General features: G+C 33.5%; 2 protein-coding genes across 2 annotated transcripts; one reads left to right on the forward strand and one right to left on the reverse strand.

Annotated features, from left to right (window-relative positions):
• Window positions 1-1,692: 1,692 nt before the first annotated feature.
• LOC133190215 (putative sodium-coupled neutral amino acid transporter 10) lies at window positions 1,693-12,789 on the reverse strand. Its single transcript, XM_061325723.1, has 15 exons — window positions 12,695-12,789; window positions 11,608-11,743; window positions 11,197-11,314; window positions 10,921-10,966; window positions 10,665-10,758; window positions 9,812-9,952; window positions 9,292-9,413; window positions 9,021-9,123; window positions 8,749-8,931; window positions 8,077-8,191; window positions 7,752-7,870; window positions 7,278-7,476; window positions 5,600-5,715; window positions 4,354-4,752; window positions 1,693-3,990 (listed from the first exon to the last, which is right to left on the reverse strand). The coding sequence occupies exons 2-15, from the start codon at window positions 11,698-11,700 to the stop codon at window positions 3,319-3,321; spliced, it is 2,520 nt and encodes an 839-aa protein (XP_061181707.1). The 5' UTR covers window positions 11,701-11,743; window positions 12,695-12,789; the 3' UTR covers window positions 1,693-3,318.
• An 839-nt stretch (window positions 12,790-13,628) lies between these two features.
• LOC133190216 (TBCC domain-containing protein 1-like) lies at window positions 13,629-17,470 on the forward strand. Its single transcript, XM_061325724.1, has 2 exons — window positions 13,629-13,690; window positions 15,489-17,470. Exons 1-2 carry the CDS (start codon window positions 13,681-13,683, stop codon window positions 17,228-17,230), a joined length of 1,752 nt encoding a protein of 583 aa, XP_061181708.1. The 5' UTR covers window positions 13,629-13,680; the 3' UTR covers window positions 17,231-17,470.
• Window positions 17,471-17,703: the final 233 nt, after the last annotated feature.

The raw sequence follows: 17,703 nt of genomic DNA on the forward strand, positions 1-17,703 counted from the left end.
CTATACCTTAAAAATACACTTTTATGACACAACATTCACATCTTCCGAGAAATACTTGAAGTCCATTTAGTCAAAGGTCATATAATAAACATAATTTAAATGCCACTATTCATCAGGAGCTGTGTAGCATAGTGGTTAGCGTGCTAGTCTTGAAGGAAAATAATACTCAGGATTTTTTATTGCTAGGGTTCCAACCCCACGAATACCACAATATTTTTTAATAACAGAATAATTTTGCCAAGAAAAATTTTCCTCAGACAAGTTTTGTTTATCATAATTTCATAAATTTCAGACCGTTCACGGTAGCTCAGTCGGTAGAGCGCTCGCTTCGTGATCGGGAGGTCGTGAGTTCGAATCTCGGCCGTGACTAACCTAAGTCGATAAAAAAATGGGTAGCAACTGGTTCCTTCGCCATGTGCTCGGCACTTTGAAGTGAAAATTGCGGGTCCTTTGAATGAGACCTTAAAAACCATGGCCCCGTGTCACGGCAGGCGTTGGTACGATAAAGATCCCTCACTGCTCAATGGCCCTGAGTGCCCAGTAAAAGTCAAAATTTGAAGCCCTCTATATGAGTGAGTATATGACGTCTCTATATGAGTGAAAAATTCTTGAATGGGACGTAAAACAACATACAATCAATCAATCAGTCATAAATTTCAATAAAGATAGCCCAACTCTGAATACTAAATTCACAAACTGAATATGATTTTTATATATCTGAAGCTACAGGCATTCCGCACACCTTGTTCACCCATCTCCTTTCCTACCACAAACAGTTAATGGTAGCAAATCTTACTTATTAAATAGTAACCAGGCCTGGAATCATGAAACATCTTAAGTCAAAATTTTTATGTTGTACTGAAATGTTGTAGAAGTCAAACAGTGCAAGGAAAAATATTTTTCAATAATGCATCACCTGCAAATCTAGAGATTAAAATGATAACAAGAAGTCTGTGAGCCGATGCTCACTAATATTACCCCCGCTCTAATGTGAATACACAAGTTCAGTTATCGACAGACACAGTGAAAATCTGGAAATTTACACTGGATTTGTACATAAATGAATCCCAACATATGGCATGTCTAAACAGAGAGTGTCTCAAACTTTCAAGCACCTGCCATGAGTAGTTGCTGAGAAAACTGTGACCAAAATTTGTTATGTATGGTACGAACAGATGCACGGATATACAGGAAGTTGGCATCGGATTTGTATCCCACCATATGGAATCCCACCATATGGCATGCCTAAACAAAGAGGGTGCTAAAATTTCAAGCATCTGCGATGAGTAGTTGCTGAGAAAACTGCGACCAAAATTTGTTATGTATGGTATGGACAGACACATGAACAAACAGGAAGTTGACATCGGATTCATACAAAAATGAATCCGACCATATGGCATGCCTAAACAAAGAGTGTGCTAAAATTTCAAGCGTCTGCAATGAGTAGTTGCTGAGAAAACTGCGACCAAAATTTGTTATGGACAGACAGACACACAAGGGTAAAACAGTATACCCCCCTCTCCTTTGGATCGGGGGTATAATTAATTAACATCTTACAGGTGATTGAAAATTTGACTCGAGTCTGTTTCATGATCCTGGGGCAGGGCACTGAAAGACAGACAGACTGCCTAAGGGTAGTAAAGTTGACAAATCAAGGAATTGAAATAGTCCTAAATAAACATTGAAAAAAACTTCAGTTTAGTACCATTTATTTTCAATAAAAATAAATAAAAAGAATGAATTTTAATAGTTAAATTTTAACAATCTTACATACTGTCCTCCATCTGATAAGGAACAATAGCTACACATCATGAAACACTAACTGAATAGATCTCATAAATGTATATTCAAATACACATGACTTCAATTTGAAGAGAATTAATTATCTCTTTGCCAACCATAAAAAGAATATACTTTGGTTTTCTTTTTCTTGTTACTACTTTGATACAAAAGTATTAAATAACAATTTACAAGCGATATACCAATTTGTACTGAAAGAAATACAAAAAAAAGCTCTTTATTGGTTAAATTATTAAACTCATCAAGTTTTTGAAACACAAAAATTTGGAAGATGTTTGAAAGTGTATGGACAGATGAATTCTTACTATAGATTTTAAGACTAACTTGGAAAAATCTGCCGTTTTTTCTGTACAAGTTAGCTGATGTAAAAAGTATACTTGGATATTATTTTCCAATATTTCATGTACATGTAAGTATCAATACACAAATTTAACATGATGTTCTTATGCCAAGAAGTCTTAAAATAATAATGGTATTTTGAAGTGTTGGGGGTTTGGGTTGAGAGGAGAGATTTCTTCTAAAAGGTATATTTTTTACTCAATTCTCTTTAAGAATATCACACATATCAAGACAACATTGCACTTTAAATTTTCTGACCAACTACAAAGCCAGATAAGGATCTTGTTAAATACAGTTATTTCACTTTCTAATTCAAACACCAAAATGGTTCCGAAATGTTAAATAGCCTTAATAAAACACAGTGTAGCTACCGGTAATCATTACCAAGCAATAGGTTCAATACAGGTGATAGCATCCCAATAAAAAAGCTGTGATAAGCATACAACTGGTATACTTCAGAAAAAAAGAAAGCTTTCAAAAAATACTTTTTTTCCACATTGGTATTTTCAAAAAAAAAAAGTTGTAGACACACAAAATGTGGGTCTCCAACTAACCACGTTAAGAAAAATCCAATATTTGAGTGATAATTTCAAGGACACCCATTAAATAAGTATCACAAAGGGTCTTAAAAAATATATATGTCTTTCATTGGCTATCACTTGTGTACATTTTTACTGTGAATACTTCAGACTACATGGAGAGTTTTAACTAAACCATACATGTACATTAAAATATACAATTACATACATCATACTCAAAGATAAAAAAAAGAAGAAAATTCCTTGCATTCGTCCAGTACTTGCAACAAATACAATATAATTGATGAACACTTCCACAATAACAGTTACAATCACAGGGGCCAGGCCACTAAGTCATACTAGTACATTACGTAGGAAAACAACAACATTCCCATGAGGTAATGTTTAATGACACTTATTATCAAGAATACATGTACATGTATTCATTATTACACATATAATAAATAAATGTACTTAAAACTGTATAAAATAGTCTGATTATTATATTATTCTTTTTGACTTAATAACATACATTTGTACATTTTCCCACCAAAATATGTCTATAACATTTGAATCTCATACATGACATCTTGAACAGGATACAGTTACAGTATTTGCAGTTATAGAAAAAAATAAATGAACAGATACTGTACATGTAATTCTAGATATCAGAATGAGGAGTTTTTAGTTTCCCTTCCTTCTTTTCTACTGTTTTCTGACTTTTCTCAGCTGTCTTTGGACCACCTATTTTATTCTGCACACTGTCAGAAAGTCTAGATTCCTGAGCGACCACCTGCTTGTCTCCTTCTTTCCTAGCATGTGCTTGTTTCACGTCAGATTGCTGATTAGGAATGTTGAAGTTATCATTGTGTATTGGCTGCTGGTTGAAATTTTGACCTAACTGCTGACCTTGATTAATTTTGCCTTGATTCAGTTGTTGATTAAATTGACCTTGACCTTGTATGTTGACTTGATGGGGCTGTTGATTTAACTGACCTTGACCTTGTTGGTTAACTTGCTGAGGCTGTTGATTTAACTGACCTTGACCTTGTAGGTTGACTTGCTGGGGCTGTTGATTTAACTGACTTTGACCAGGTAAGTTCACCTGCTGAGCTTGCTGGTTCACTTGATTTTGTCCTTCTGCACCTTGCTGTTGTTGACCTTGAGGCTGTTGCACATTTTGTAGGATCTGTTGCTGGCCTACTACCTGAGCCTGTGCTGGAATGTTCTGATGTTGCTGAGGAATTATACCTGTTATGACATTTCTCATTTTAGGTGGTCCTGCATTTTGGTTCTCAATATGCCCTCCATTATTTAAAGGTGCCTGTGTTTGCTTTCAAGAAAAAAGACAAGAAAAAAAACCATATAAGATACTGAGATAAGGATTAAGAAAAAAATAATCATTTTACAGTGAACTCTAAATTTATTTCTAATCCAGTGAGGCCAGTATTTTTATGGTTTAGATTTAAGTGGAAGGTTGAGGGAAAGTTATGATGGTAATGTTTTCAGATGGGAAGATGGTTTATAAATTAAATGTGTAAAATGACCCTGTATTGCCATAAGCTCTTCTCTTCAAATTTTTTATGTAAATGCACACATTAAAGGTTACTTTCAGAATTTTGAATCTGCATCCACTAGTACTTACATACTTAAGTTATAGAATATAGGATAAATAACATGACATTTGACCTATTACCTTTGCTCCCTCCTCCTTTTTATGGGCATCTTTTTTGTGTTCCTTCAGCTCCTTGAGAATCTCTCGCTGCTCCTCAATCAGTTTTTTGTGCTCTATCTGTTGTTTCTTTAATTCGTCCAGTAGATCTTGCTGTTTTTGTTCTGTTTCTTTGGCCTTCTCCATCATCTCTCCCCCGTCCACCTCCTCCTCTCCTCGGACAGGTTCCTCGCCTACTATGTCTCCCTCCATTGTGTCCTTCTTCCTTTTTTCCTCCCTGAGGACAATTTCTGGACCCTCCTCTTTGGTTTTAATTCTTTGTTTTTGTCTTTTACTACCCTTGCTACTCTCCTTTACCAGTTTTGTGCTTGTCTGTTTCACTGCTTTTGTCTCTTTCACAGTTTCTTTATGACTATTATTCACCTGAAAGTTGAAAAATACACATACAGTGATTTTTCATATAATTTATTCTTTTCTAGAAGAAAGAATAATTTAAACTGTCATGTGATCTGGGCTTTGACTGTCGACGCCACCAATCTAAGAAATGGATGTAGTTTATGTGCCTTGCAAAAACTAATTGTTGGTGTTTTATAGTGGTATAACTGGTCATTCTGGCACCTGCATTAAAATCCCGTGAAAGCATCAATGACAAAATGAAGAAAGAGGATACAGTGAAAACGATTTTTGTGTGCTGTGCAAAAAGTTTCAGAATGGTGATAAAGACTCAGATAACCATGTGTGGTGTTCCGCAATGTCATATCATATTCTGTGAAATCAAAAGTAGATGCATCAAAAAAGCAAAACAATGATCAATATATCATAAATAGCGATACACCACGGATATCATTTTTAAAAATTTAAACATGTTATTAATCAGTTGTAGGTTTAAGAATTTTGCAGAACATTATTGAAGCAGAGTTAAGATATCACATAGTTGGACTAGTTACATATCAATTAATTACTTTGTAAATGACAGTTTATAAAGAACATTTTATTACAGCTTTAACTGACTCTAATACCTATGACAGGATGGTACTAATGGATGTCTAAAACTTCACTTAGACATGAATTACCATAAAACACAACATTTTCTCAAAATAGTTCTGTTGATTTGTATTTTTTTTCCAATTGATATAAAGATACTTTATAGATTCTCTCTATGACAGCTGTAGGGGCAGTAGCAAGTGCCCCCTGGATTAATATAACCAAGAGATAAATTAACTTCCTACCCGGCCATACAGTTACACTTAGATATGGCTACTGACTTTACCTCTACTGGTCCCTTGTCAGGTGGGTGGGGATTTGGTGGTTCCTGTCTTTTATCAGCCTCAGGTGGTGACTTATTTTTACTATCCTTGTCTGGTGGGTCCACTCTTCTATCTTTATCTATAATATTTTTTTTTTACATGTAAATATCTATCATATGAAAACTACTGTACATTATCTTAACATACATGTGATAAGTCAAAGACCACAAAACTGTACAGGAGCCATAAAAAAACTGGAAATTGGGTGAAAAAACTGTACACTGCCTATCAAAAAATGGTATAAAATATCGCTTAAATTCTTTTGATAAGGCACCTTATTTCTAAACCAACAAATATATATTGTTGCAAATGTCTTATTTTAAAAGTTGTAATGGAGATTTCAATGCTTTAAAATTTCATATATTGTGTTTTATAATCGCAATGTTCGTATTAATCGACTATAAATTAAGCTAGTTTAGATGATAGTTTGTTTACCAGCTTTATATAGTATTAACGTGAGAGTCAATGTCTCCAATTTACATCATGTTCATATTACTGATATATACATCACCAATGCTATATAACAGCAGCAAATACAATCATACATAAATTTCAGCACACAAAAACTTAAAACTATATCCTTTATTTCAGCGTAATCATGGTAATAAACATCGTATATTTTATACCTATGGAGATCTGGGTCAGATTCATGTATATTAAGTCATGTATATCCACTTTATAAGTTGGCTCAATTTTTTTCAATCAAGTTACGAAATATTAACATTTATAATTGAAGTACCCCTTTAAAAATAAAGCTATCTAAAGGGGTATCTTGATACGGATTTATAGCAAGATAATTATCCAAATTGGCAGTTCACACCTTCACATGTGATGGTTTGTATACACTACATAATTATCATCAGGTCAAGTGTCAAACACAGGTGACGTTTTCCAGTGTCTCGCGAGAGATAATGAGAGGAAAATGGCAGCATTTAGCGAGAAATTCAAAATACTGTACAAATTTTCATATTCCGTGAATTTTGGTGTCCCGTGGGTACACGATGAATGGGCTCGAAAAAACGGTACATTTTGCGTACTGCCGGTACATATCACATGTATGTCTTAAGAACAAGTGTATGTATAGGATAATAACGTATTAATGTAAGAAAGTAAGTATATCAGACCTGTTTACCCATATTGTTGTCTCTCAGTATTTTGTATTAGATTTGTCAGTGAGATTTGATATTTGCCCGTAAGATTTCACTTTCCATCGATTTTACACATATTACTAGAGAACAACTATATTCTGATTACCAAAGCATTGTTTACTAACAGAAAAACATCATACCTTGCTTTCTTTCGAGGGGTTTCTGTCATTTTTTAAACCATCGCGTTTCGGCAACTTGACATCACATTAGTGTTTGAAATCTTTCTCTTTTTTTGTGATTAAAAAACGTCAAACTGAGACAGATCATTATGAAAACTAACTGCTGAAATCCAAACAAACAGATTTCTGATTTCCGTATTTTCATTAAAGCAAAACGTGAGACGTATTTTGGACTCAAAATCCGTACAAAATACGGCGAAATCGTAAGAGTAAACAGGTCTGGTATATTATCAAACAATAAGAAGCAACTGTATGTATAGTAAATTGACTATACGTACAATCTTTACTGAAATAGAACATCTTGTCTTGATTACCTTTGACCTGATCAGCACTCTTCTTGATTACGTTTATAACAGGGTTATCTTTCTTGATTTTCTCCTGTGACTTGATACTCTGTTTAGGTGCCAATGTGGCTTTATCTGTGATGACTGGCTTTGGTTTGACATGGTCCTGAGAATTCAGTGTCGTGTAGGTACACAGAACCATGATTGTAACGCCAACAATAAAAACAAACTGCAATGATAATAAAATGGATATTTATTAATTAGGATATAGTTTTACTATAAAAAGAGGGTATGTCTGTGATATTAATCAAATTTTGATGAAGAACTTTTATGTTAGCATGCACAGTGGCATCAACTATTTTCTTTTCAAAATCACTTTACCATGCAAAGCTGCATCACAAAGACATGCTTAAAGTGGTTTAAGCCATCAATATCATCAATAATTAACAAGAAAACAAAACCTCAATTTGTTCCTTATGTATTTGCGTAATGTTTCCTGTGTACCTGAGCAATGTTCTTTTTGTCTGATGATCCAGTCATGACTCTTAGAAAGAAAACAGCGGGAAATATGTAACAAATTAATGTTCCCATTGTAGCTCCATTCATTGCAAGTACAAACTCAACTAAAATTAAAAAAACTGTCACATTAAGGGGAAACACAATCATGTACATGAATAATTGGTTCATTTCTAAACATTACTCATAAATTCTTAGACAATGTATATTCTTAAACAGTAAGAAATAAATATAAGAAATAAGAAATACAAACTTTTAATAGATTTGACAATAATACATGTATATCATTATATCAGTAATTTTTTGTTCTTACCATTAGGGACTAGAATTCCTGTTATCATGGCAAACATTACAATACACACAGTGATGACTTTAAAATGAATCTCTGGAATTATGGGCCGAGACTCAATGTCCTCATGCTTTGGCTTCTGTAGGAAAGAAAACATTTATATCTCCCTGCATATGTAGCTTGAAAATCATGCACAATCACTGAAGTAAATATATTTAATAAAAGAGTGACTTACAAGTTTACATTGTTTCTTGTGTATAGCATAAATAGAATATCAATACATGTACTGTATAAAGGGAAATTTTTGCCCCCGTTTTAATTTTGCCCCCTATCGCCATTGTTGCACATGGGCAAATTCAAAATGGGATGTCATGAATTAAAAGAAAACAGTATTATCTTTTTAATACAACCGTGTCTGGGAGAATATAAAATGGGCTAAATTGTTTGAAAGTGTGAAAATGCAAAAAATAATGCTAGCACTGTTTTTTCTGTAAATATGAATGAAATAACAATGTTTTATTTGCCGTCCAAAGTTTGCTATTTGCCATCAAAAGAAATATTGATAGCAGGCAATGTAATGTCTGTTATCCAATGACAGACCATCATTCTAGTCTTCTAGTCTGAAGCAAAACAAAGGTAAGTGTATATTATACAAAAGGTGTAGTGGGATTCAAGGACTCTACTTTCTATACCAACCTGAGCAAACAGCAGAGTGTAGAAGCTTCCTCGACATGGGTAAATGATGAGGGGAAATGAGACAACAATGGATAGGACAAACAGAATCTGTATAATATCCACGACAAGAGTTTCTGAAAATTGGGTGATGACATCGCCACCGATTGTGGTATCACAGAATGCAACATAGCCAAAGAAACCAACCTAGAAGTTTAAAAAAAAAGTATAGATATATCTCCTCTTTACAAATAGGTTATTACAACTTTTTTTTTTAAATTACAATATCTCATTACCAGTAAATAAGCTACAGTGCACATGTTAACTGCACTACCGACAATGGCACTGATCTCCTTCAGCGACGGTTCAGGTAGGGCATCATAAAGAATAAACAGCTGTCTGAAAATCAAAAAAATACAATACAGATACAAAATCAATATACATGTAATGCAATGATGCACTTACTCATATTCTTATATACAAGAATTTCTATGACTGTGAAGCAAAACATTGAGTCTAGTATATGTTCAAGAGGAGGAGAAAGGGGAAATTGCTCTCAATACACACGTTTGACATCCAAAAGCAAAGGAGAATATTGGTAAACATTTAAACAGGCCATCCACTCTCCAGAAGTTGACTTTTTCATACCAGTTTCCAGCCTTCAGATTAGGAACAGACAATCCAACAACCTGTATTGAAAATACTATCATTTTATTTATGTTCCATTTAATGAATTCATTTTCTGTTATTATGTAGCAAAGGCAATCTTCTTTCTAGAGTTCATAGCTCAGATGTAAAACGTTTAAATATTGGTGAAAAAAATGTGAATAATTCTATATCTTTCTTTATCTTCTACTCATCCTGTACTGTACAATATGAATGATGCCCCTCCCCCTTAAAAACAACTGTTTTATAAAGATTAAATAAGATTTGACCATAATCAGTTACTTAGTTAATCTTATACTCTCAAAGCATTGAGAGTCATTGGTCATTCTACTTTAACATTAATAAGATCCATGCTTTAATCATTACATCTGATGATGAGGGCCATTGCAGACTAAAGTAATGGAAGACGAATAATACTTACATAGAGGACAAACATGGAATAGAAGCAAATACAAAAGGTGCTGGCTCTACTGACAGTCTCTAGATTCCGCAGGAGGCCCAAGGGCAGACCAATACAGGTACAGGCCAACATTATCAGGGCAGTACGCAAGTTGTTGGTGTTCTAGAAGTTAAATAATTTAATTCCCATAAGCAGAATGAGAATTTATTCTAAAAACTAACATACAGTGTATTATACAATCCCACATGGGAATAATTTTCATTTGATAAATAGTTTTCTTAACAGCATTGGAATGTGAAGTCAATTAAATTTCAATGTTTAACTGTAGTGGAATAGCTTGTTTTATCTATCAAACTTTTTATGATTTGAGCGAAATTTGTATTTTATTGACCAAATAATCTATTAAGAGATCTAGACATTACGTTGTCATTCAGTAATTAACCTGTAATGCTGTTACATTCAAACTTGTCTAATCCAGATATTGTATGTTTCAAAATCTTGTTTATTACAATGAAACCTTTAGTTCCTTTAAGTGAATTTAATTGTTTAAAATGTTGTCTAATCCGGAATGTTGTCTAATCAGGCAAATTTCTAAGAAACTAGTGTTGGCCAGAAAGGACAATTTTACTGTACATCCCCTTAAGTGAAATGGAACATCGAAACTGAAAGAATGAAATTCTGGCAAACAGGATTAAACTGTGTGCATTTTATATCAATGTACAGTGTACATATACATGTAACTTGAAGTAAATGAACATTTAAAGTCACTTTTGGATAAACCCTTGTACACATTTGTTTTTTAAATTTTCAATATAGCTCTTAACAAGTCCCTTTACATGAATGAATTGATAAGTCAACAAATATTAAGACATACTGATAGTCCTGTCCACTTGGATATGATGGCTGGTCCTAGATCTCCTATAATCACCACCTGGGCAACTAGAGTTCCCATCTGGAGCCCTATCATTCTGCCACAAAGATCAGGAAAAGAATACTTTATTAAATTATAAATCCAGAAAAGATATGATGGAACTGTTTCAGGAATAGGATTAATTAAGAAATACTGCTTACAAATATCTCTCTGTCAAAAAAAGATCATCAATGGGACAATTTTATTAAGATCCACTTACCCTAATTCAACTGCCAGCTTTCCAGGTGCCCCATGGGTATACTGCGCTGTAATGCAATAAAGAAAATTACATACATTTATTAAATATTTTTTCATGTAAAAAATATTTTGAGTCATATATGTAATCAAAATCTAGGACAGGTGTCCCTGAAGTTGGAATAATCCGAGGACAGAACCTTACTAGACTGGGTCTGATGAACAACATCATTTTAATTTAATGATAAAACAGTTAGTCCATACTTTGGGAGAGCTTGGGAAATGATGACTGAAATCAAACCTAGGAATCCATAGGATCGTTTCCTGGAGGAAATTCCAGCAGTTATGAGAAGCCTGCAGGACATCAGGGTTAACCATGTACAGAAAAACAGCATCAATGTTCCTAACACTACCCCACACTGTAAACAGTACAAATTTGTTCATGGTGAGCATAGCAAGGACATGTAATACAGAACAAATAACTATAATAAATACCTGGTAGTAGGACTCAATCAATGACAGTGATTAAAATTTATATATAGCAATAACTTGAGCTCCATTTTTGCTTAATCTAATCAGTCATCATAACAGTCTACTACAGAGAGATAAAACCTAGTAAAAAAGATGGAGTGACAGGAAAGACTATAGTTAAAACACAAACTCATACAAATCAAAATTATGATACAACTTCTATGTAGTAATGACTGTCCACCTGTTGGAAACAAAATGGCATGGCCAGGACAGTGACACCTATGATGCTGTTACTCAAGTTCAGCACATGTGGCCAATTGAATTGTCCCGCCATTGTTAACAACGATTTTTTTCTGCAACTTTCCAAGTTACTTCATCTGAAACAGAGATGACATATAATTGTGATAGCAGCATGCATATTTTGTCTGTGATGGTTAAGCCAAAGGATTTTCTTCCTAAATTGTATTTTGAATTAATAAGAAGTTTAACCAAATAGTGCTAACATACTTTCTATATACAGTCAAACTTCGTTATCTCGAACCTGATGGGACCAAGAAAATACTTCGAGATATCCAAGGGTTCGAGATATCCAGAGTAAAATACTTAAGGAATAAGCGATTGGGACTTCAAAATCACTTCGACATATCCATGCCATGGTATTCCAGATGTCAGTGTTCAAGATACCGAAGGTTCAAATGTATTTGATACAGTTTCATCTAGAATGTTTTGTCAAGAAAAGGGTATTAAGACATAAAAAAAAACAACAGAAAATGACTTGACCTATTCCCAATGTGGTGAGGCCAGAGACATAACCATAATGTTAAACAGGTTGGGACCAATCGCCCAAATGGGATATAATAGCCTGTTTGGGATATAATATCCCAAATGGGATATATATTTATGGTGCAAAAAATGAAAATTTTATTTTGGCCATAAATACTGTAAATCCGCAAAAATATAAACTAAATGCAATAACTTTGGGCAAGCAAGTTTTTCTATAACCCTACAGTTTGTGAGATTGATCCCCAAGAAGGTTAGGATCTTCCAAGGGATCAATTTCCTAAACAGTGGGAATACAGAAAAACTTGTTAACCAAAAGTTATTGCTTTTAAAGTATTTTGAAGTGGATTTTATAATTTATAATATTTATATCTAAATGAAAAATCTTCATTTTTTTGCACTGTAAGTTAATATCCCATTAGGGATATTATATCCCAAACGGGCTATTATATCCCATTGGTCCAACCTGTTAAAATATTAAATGTTAACTGACGACATACCAGGGACCTATATACTAAGTTAGTATATAAGTCTCTGAACATACGTACTCCGACTTTATTTGTCAATGTCTCATACATCCTGAAAAAAGCATAGAATTTCTCACATTCTACATAAGGATTCCCGTTTTCTTGTCATCGTTTTTTTAAAATATCCTCATCCTCAAATTACTCAACTGCAACGTGTGATGTAAACAAACCAAGAGAATCCCGATCCCGAGAATTACAAGAATAACGAATGCATTTATGTTTGAGTTAGCAAATAATAACCGGCACGTCGATTTACCCAAATGGACCCAAATGGACACAAATGGAAACACAAATGGACCCAAATGGAAATCAAACGGACCCAAATGGAAACCAAATGGAATATTAAATATATATCATCATGTTATCAAGTTGTTACTTATTTAAAATGATGAAAAATAATGAACTTACAAATGGAGAATATTAATTATTCATTTCTAATATTGTATTTTAAAATACGAATTAATTTTCTATAGTATTCTATACATCGGCAAAATTTTTGGTTATTGGGGGGGGGGGGGGTGCGCCTCTCTCGTGCCCCCCCCCCCCCGGTTGCTATGACCATGAAATCTATAAACTTTAATATGAAATACTTCCATTTTGTATTCAATGATATGCAAAAGTTATTTCAAATAGAAAAAAAAAATAATTCCTATTTTAAAATACAATATTAGAAATGAATAATTAATATTTTCCATTTGCAAGTTTATTATTTTCATCATTTTGAATAAGTAACAACTTGAGAATACGATAATATATATTTAATATTCCATTTGGGTCCATTTGATTTCCATTTGGGTCCATTTGTGTTTCCATTTGGGTCCATTTGGGTTCCATTTTGTCCATTTGGGTCCATTTGGGTAAATCGACGCACCCAATAATAACTGTATCGCTGAAGCGTTTGAAAGATAATGTTTTAAACAGTGAAAATTATGCGCATAACAAACATTGAATGAATTTTTGTTGTCATGTTGTAGCACGAAAAAATTGAATGAAAATGAAGAAATTGTATGAAAAAAGGTAAAAAATGAGATTACTAAATTCAGAAAATCGTCATTGGTTTATATGTTTATGCAACATTCGGGATTCCGCAACAATTATTGTTCTATACTATAGTTTTATATGCATATCAAATGTGCATAAACATTGTATTTATTATAACCTTGCTAACTTCTGATTCATTGTTGTATGGAAACTTCCTAGAAATTTCAGTATTATCTATCAATTATTTTTAGGTTAAACACAATATCTGCGAGAAAGCTTTGTACCATCATTTATAATATATATATTTTAAAAACAATTTTCAGAAATAAACTATGAAGAACTCTCTCTACACTACACACTAAACAGGTTGGGCACAGTTCCTTTTTCGAGGAAGTATTACTATAAAACGGGATTATTCCTCTTTTCAGTAATAAAAAACATTACTGTATACAGGAATTTTCGTCATATTTTTAAAATAATGCCCCAAATCCGTTTATTAAATAAAAAGTGCATTAAAAATACGACATGGTATGTTTAAACTTTATTAAACCAACCTCGCTGACAAAATATTTCGATCCTTTAGTGCTGCAGACGAGAGTAAGATGAGATTTAATCGTACGACATCATGAGTATTCTTCAAACGGATGTGAATATTTCCCTTATAAGTTATATTATTATTTGTTCAAGAACGGAAAATTTCATAGCTTGGTTTCGTGGAGGTGACATCTTTTGAACATGCATAGGAATTTAAACTCATGTGCAGCAGTAATCCACGACTTTTACTTTAATTTTCCCTGTTGATAAATGATACGAAAAGTATGGAATCTTATAAGAGCATTCATGCTAAAACCATCTTTGAAAGACTATGTTTTAAAATTTAATATTTCAAATACTTATTTTCATCTGTAAAAGAGGCAGTGGTATAAAAAATTATTTTTACGATGTCTTTGAAAGAAATGATATAAAGTTAAATTAGAACGAATAATTTAATGAACGAGTTATCAAGTGCTGAACGTATTCAATCTCACAATTTTAACATAGATAAGCTTCCGTAAGAAATTTATATCGTAGAAATATTTCATCACTCTTTTTCAGCATTTTGCAGTGATAAATATTGTAGTTTTGAGCATACATACACTTAACAGACTATAAATATTTAGAGGATGTGAAAATATTCTTGCACTTAATCTTCTATTCAAAGCAAACACGAGAATAGAGGGTAAACGAGTAAAAATTCCCGTATACAGTAATGTTTTTTATTACTGAAAAGAGGAATAATCCCGTTTTATAGTAATACTTCCCCAAAAAAGGAACTGTGCCCAACCTGCTAAAGAGTTCTGATTCTGTCGTATTTTTATGCAATTAGATAATCTGCCCCTAGAACTAAAATAAAAGAAATTGACATCTACAATGTTTTACTCAATTTTTAATCGAGCATTTTTAAAATCTAATAAGCCAAAATAAATTAATTGAACACTTTACCGTTGTAAAAAAAAAAAAAATACTTGTGTTCTACAATATACACTATACAGATACAGACAGATTTTCTTCACATAAGTGAACAGTAGTCATTTCTGTTCACCAATACTTCATTATCTCTAAACATTTTTCCTGGATTTAAGTGCAAGGTACCCTAATGTTGAAAATGAGATGGATAAGCTCAGTATTTACACATTTGTACAATATAATTTTCTCAATGCCTTAAAGCTGTATTATGGTGTATTTTTGATAAGTTCAGATAATCAAAATTAAAAAGATCTTTCAATTTCTTTTAGTACATGTACTTTTTATAAAGATATGACTTTTCTGTAAATTACACAATTATTTTTAACAGATTGTTTGACCAAATGTAGACTCTCCGACATGCAGACTAGAACTGAAGTTACCCCAAGCCTATGGGTGAAATCTGAACCTTTTAGCTATGGAGCATTTCCTATTGCACCTCATCCAAGACTAGCATATAATAATGTGAAGAAGATTGTGATATATGCAAAAAACAAAGGGTCTTCTGGATTTCCTAAATTAAATTATTCAGTGTGGAGACACATTGCTTGCAACAAATTACACTTATCAGAGGACTTGGCATGGATATATTTTTCAACTTGTCATCTTTTAAGTGAGGACTTGTCAGCCATTGAAAGAGTGGAATGGGATCAACGATTTACAGAGTGTACTCATCAGTCAGAAGTGGATGAACTTCGTTCACAAGTTTCTGTCGGCACTCTGAAATTTGTTTTGTATCTATACATTCAGCAACTTCACAAAGTCTCCCTAAAAGCCTCATTAGTAGCAGGAGATGAATGGCCAAGTTTGAAGAATTCTCAGGAACTAGAGGGCTCTGGAAGAGGCACACCAAGAGGCAACAAAACCTTGGATGACCACAGTCATATGTTATTTGTTCAGCACAACATTCAGGAGATTTTGGAGCTACTTGTGGAACCTGAAAATTACAGCCAGACCCATCCAGCTGAATCAGCACTGACTGTAGAGGCTGTGGAAGCTATGGGGTTTCTTATCGCTGGCTCAATTGACAAATGTCGTTCTTTAGTCCCATTACAAGACATTGCTACGTTACAGACTGTTCAACACAAGAGTGGTTTTTCTAAAATGACAAGGACTTTTAATTTACGTAAATTAAGCACCTGGCTTAAAGATTCTTTGGTTCAGAATCCATTTGGAATATCTTCCTGTATAGCTAATGGGCGTCGCCTGTCTTGGCCAATGGCTGGAGAGGATAAGGAGGCAATGGCAGAGTCAACAACAAAGAGAGGCAAAATAGCAACCAATGCACATGTTGTTCCTAAAGAGCAAGTGAGAGGAAACAAAATTATCATTATGAGTCAAGTCAGCAAGCAGACCATCGCAAGGAGTTCAGGCACACTGGAAGGAAGCAGTGTTAAAATTCACAGAAGCCATTATTCCTATTTGTATCTTTTATCACCTCTTAGGTCAGTCACCATTGAAAAGTGTCGTAACAGTACTGTGATATTGGGACCTATTGAAATTGCTTTATATATCAGTCACTGCGAGAACTTAACAGTGATTTCTGTGGCTCGAAATGTAATGATCAGTGGAAGTACCTCATGCACTTTACATCTCCTCACTCCTAATCGACCTGTCATTTTAGGTGGCAATGAATCAATAACACTGGCCCCTTATCACACATTTTTTGGAACCTTGGAGGAACAGATGTCCAAAAGTGGCATAGGAGTCAGTCGGAATTTGTGGGATCAACCCCTCTGTATTGGTCCAGATCATAAGGACACTACCCCAGTCTGGGAAACACTGTCTACACAAGATTTCTTCACCTTCAATGTTCCTTTTGAAATTGAGGGAAAGACGAGGAGTATTCCATTGCCCTTGCCTCCAAAGTATCAAAAAGCCATAAGTCAACGTCAGAAGCAAATAGATTCTTGGCAGAAAACAGTGAAAGAGTCGGGATTGTCAAAAGAACAGAGAAAAGATTTTCAGAAACTTGTGGAATCTCGTTTCCATGTTTGGCTTTCAGAAACCGGTCACAAGCGTGAATTAGATAGTCTTGTAGTGCCTTTACAAAATCAAACACTGAAAAAGTGACCTTGTGATAAACATATTTTATATCCTTACCAATGATGAAGCATAAAGTACTTAGTAAATAATTGTTACTGAACTGCATGACTTTTTTAGAATAATGAATTGTAGATTTTAAGAGTGCTTATATAGGATTAAATATGTATGACTATAATTTTTAAGATCTAAAAATCCCATTACTAGGATCCAAAGTGCCACCAGTATTACCAGTGATTAATAAAAATTAAATGGTGTTCAACATCATCATTTTGGCTTCATAGTTTTGAGTTTCCCTGTTGACAACTTGTTTCAATATAATTAATTTTATTTATTTATTTATTTTTTTTTTTTTTGTTTTTCAGCAAATAGGCAAAATTAAATTAACTTAAACACTTTTCATTTGGCATTAAATATTAATTACATGTTTCCTAGAATTTTATAAAAGTTGATACTGTGCAGCAGTGACTTTTTAAAAATAAGTTATAAACTACAAAATTAAT

The sequence above is a fragment of the Saccostrea echinata genome, unplaced genomic scaffold (genome assembly GCF_033153115.1).
Source record: "Saccostrea echinata isolate AGI-Se365-2 ecotype Australia unplaced genomic scaffold, CSIRO_AGI_Sech_v1 ptg000022l, whole genome shotgun sequence".
NCBI classification, from domain to species: domain Eukaryota; kingdom Metazoa; phylum Mollusca; class Bivalvia; order Ostreida; family Ostreidae; genus Saccostrea; species Saccostrea echinata.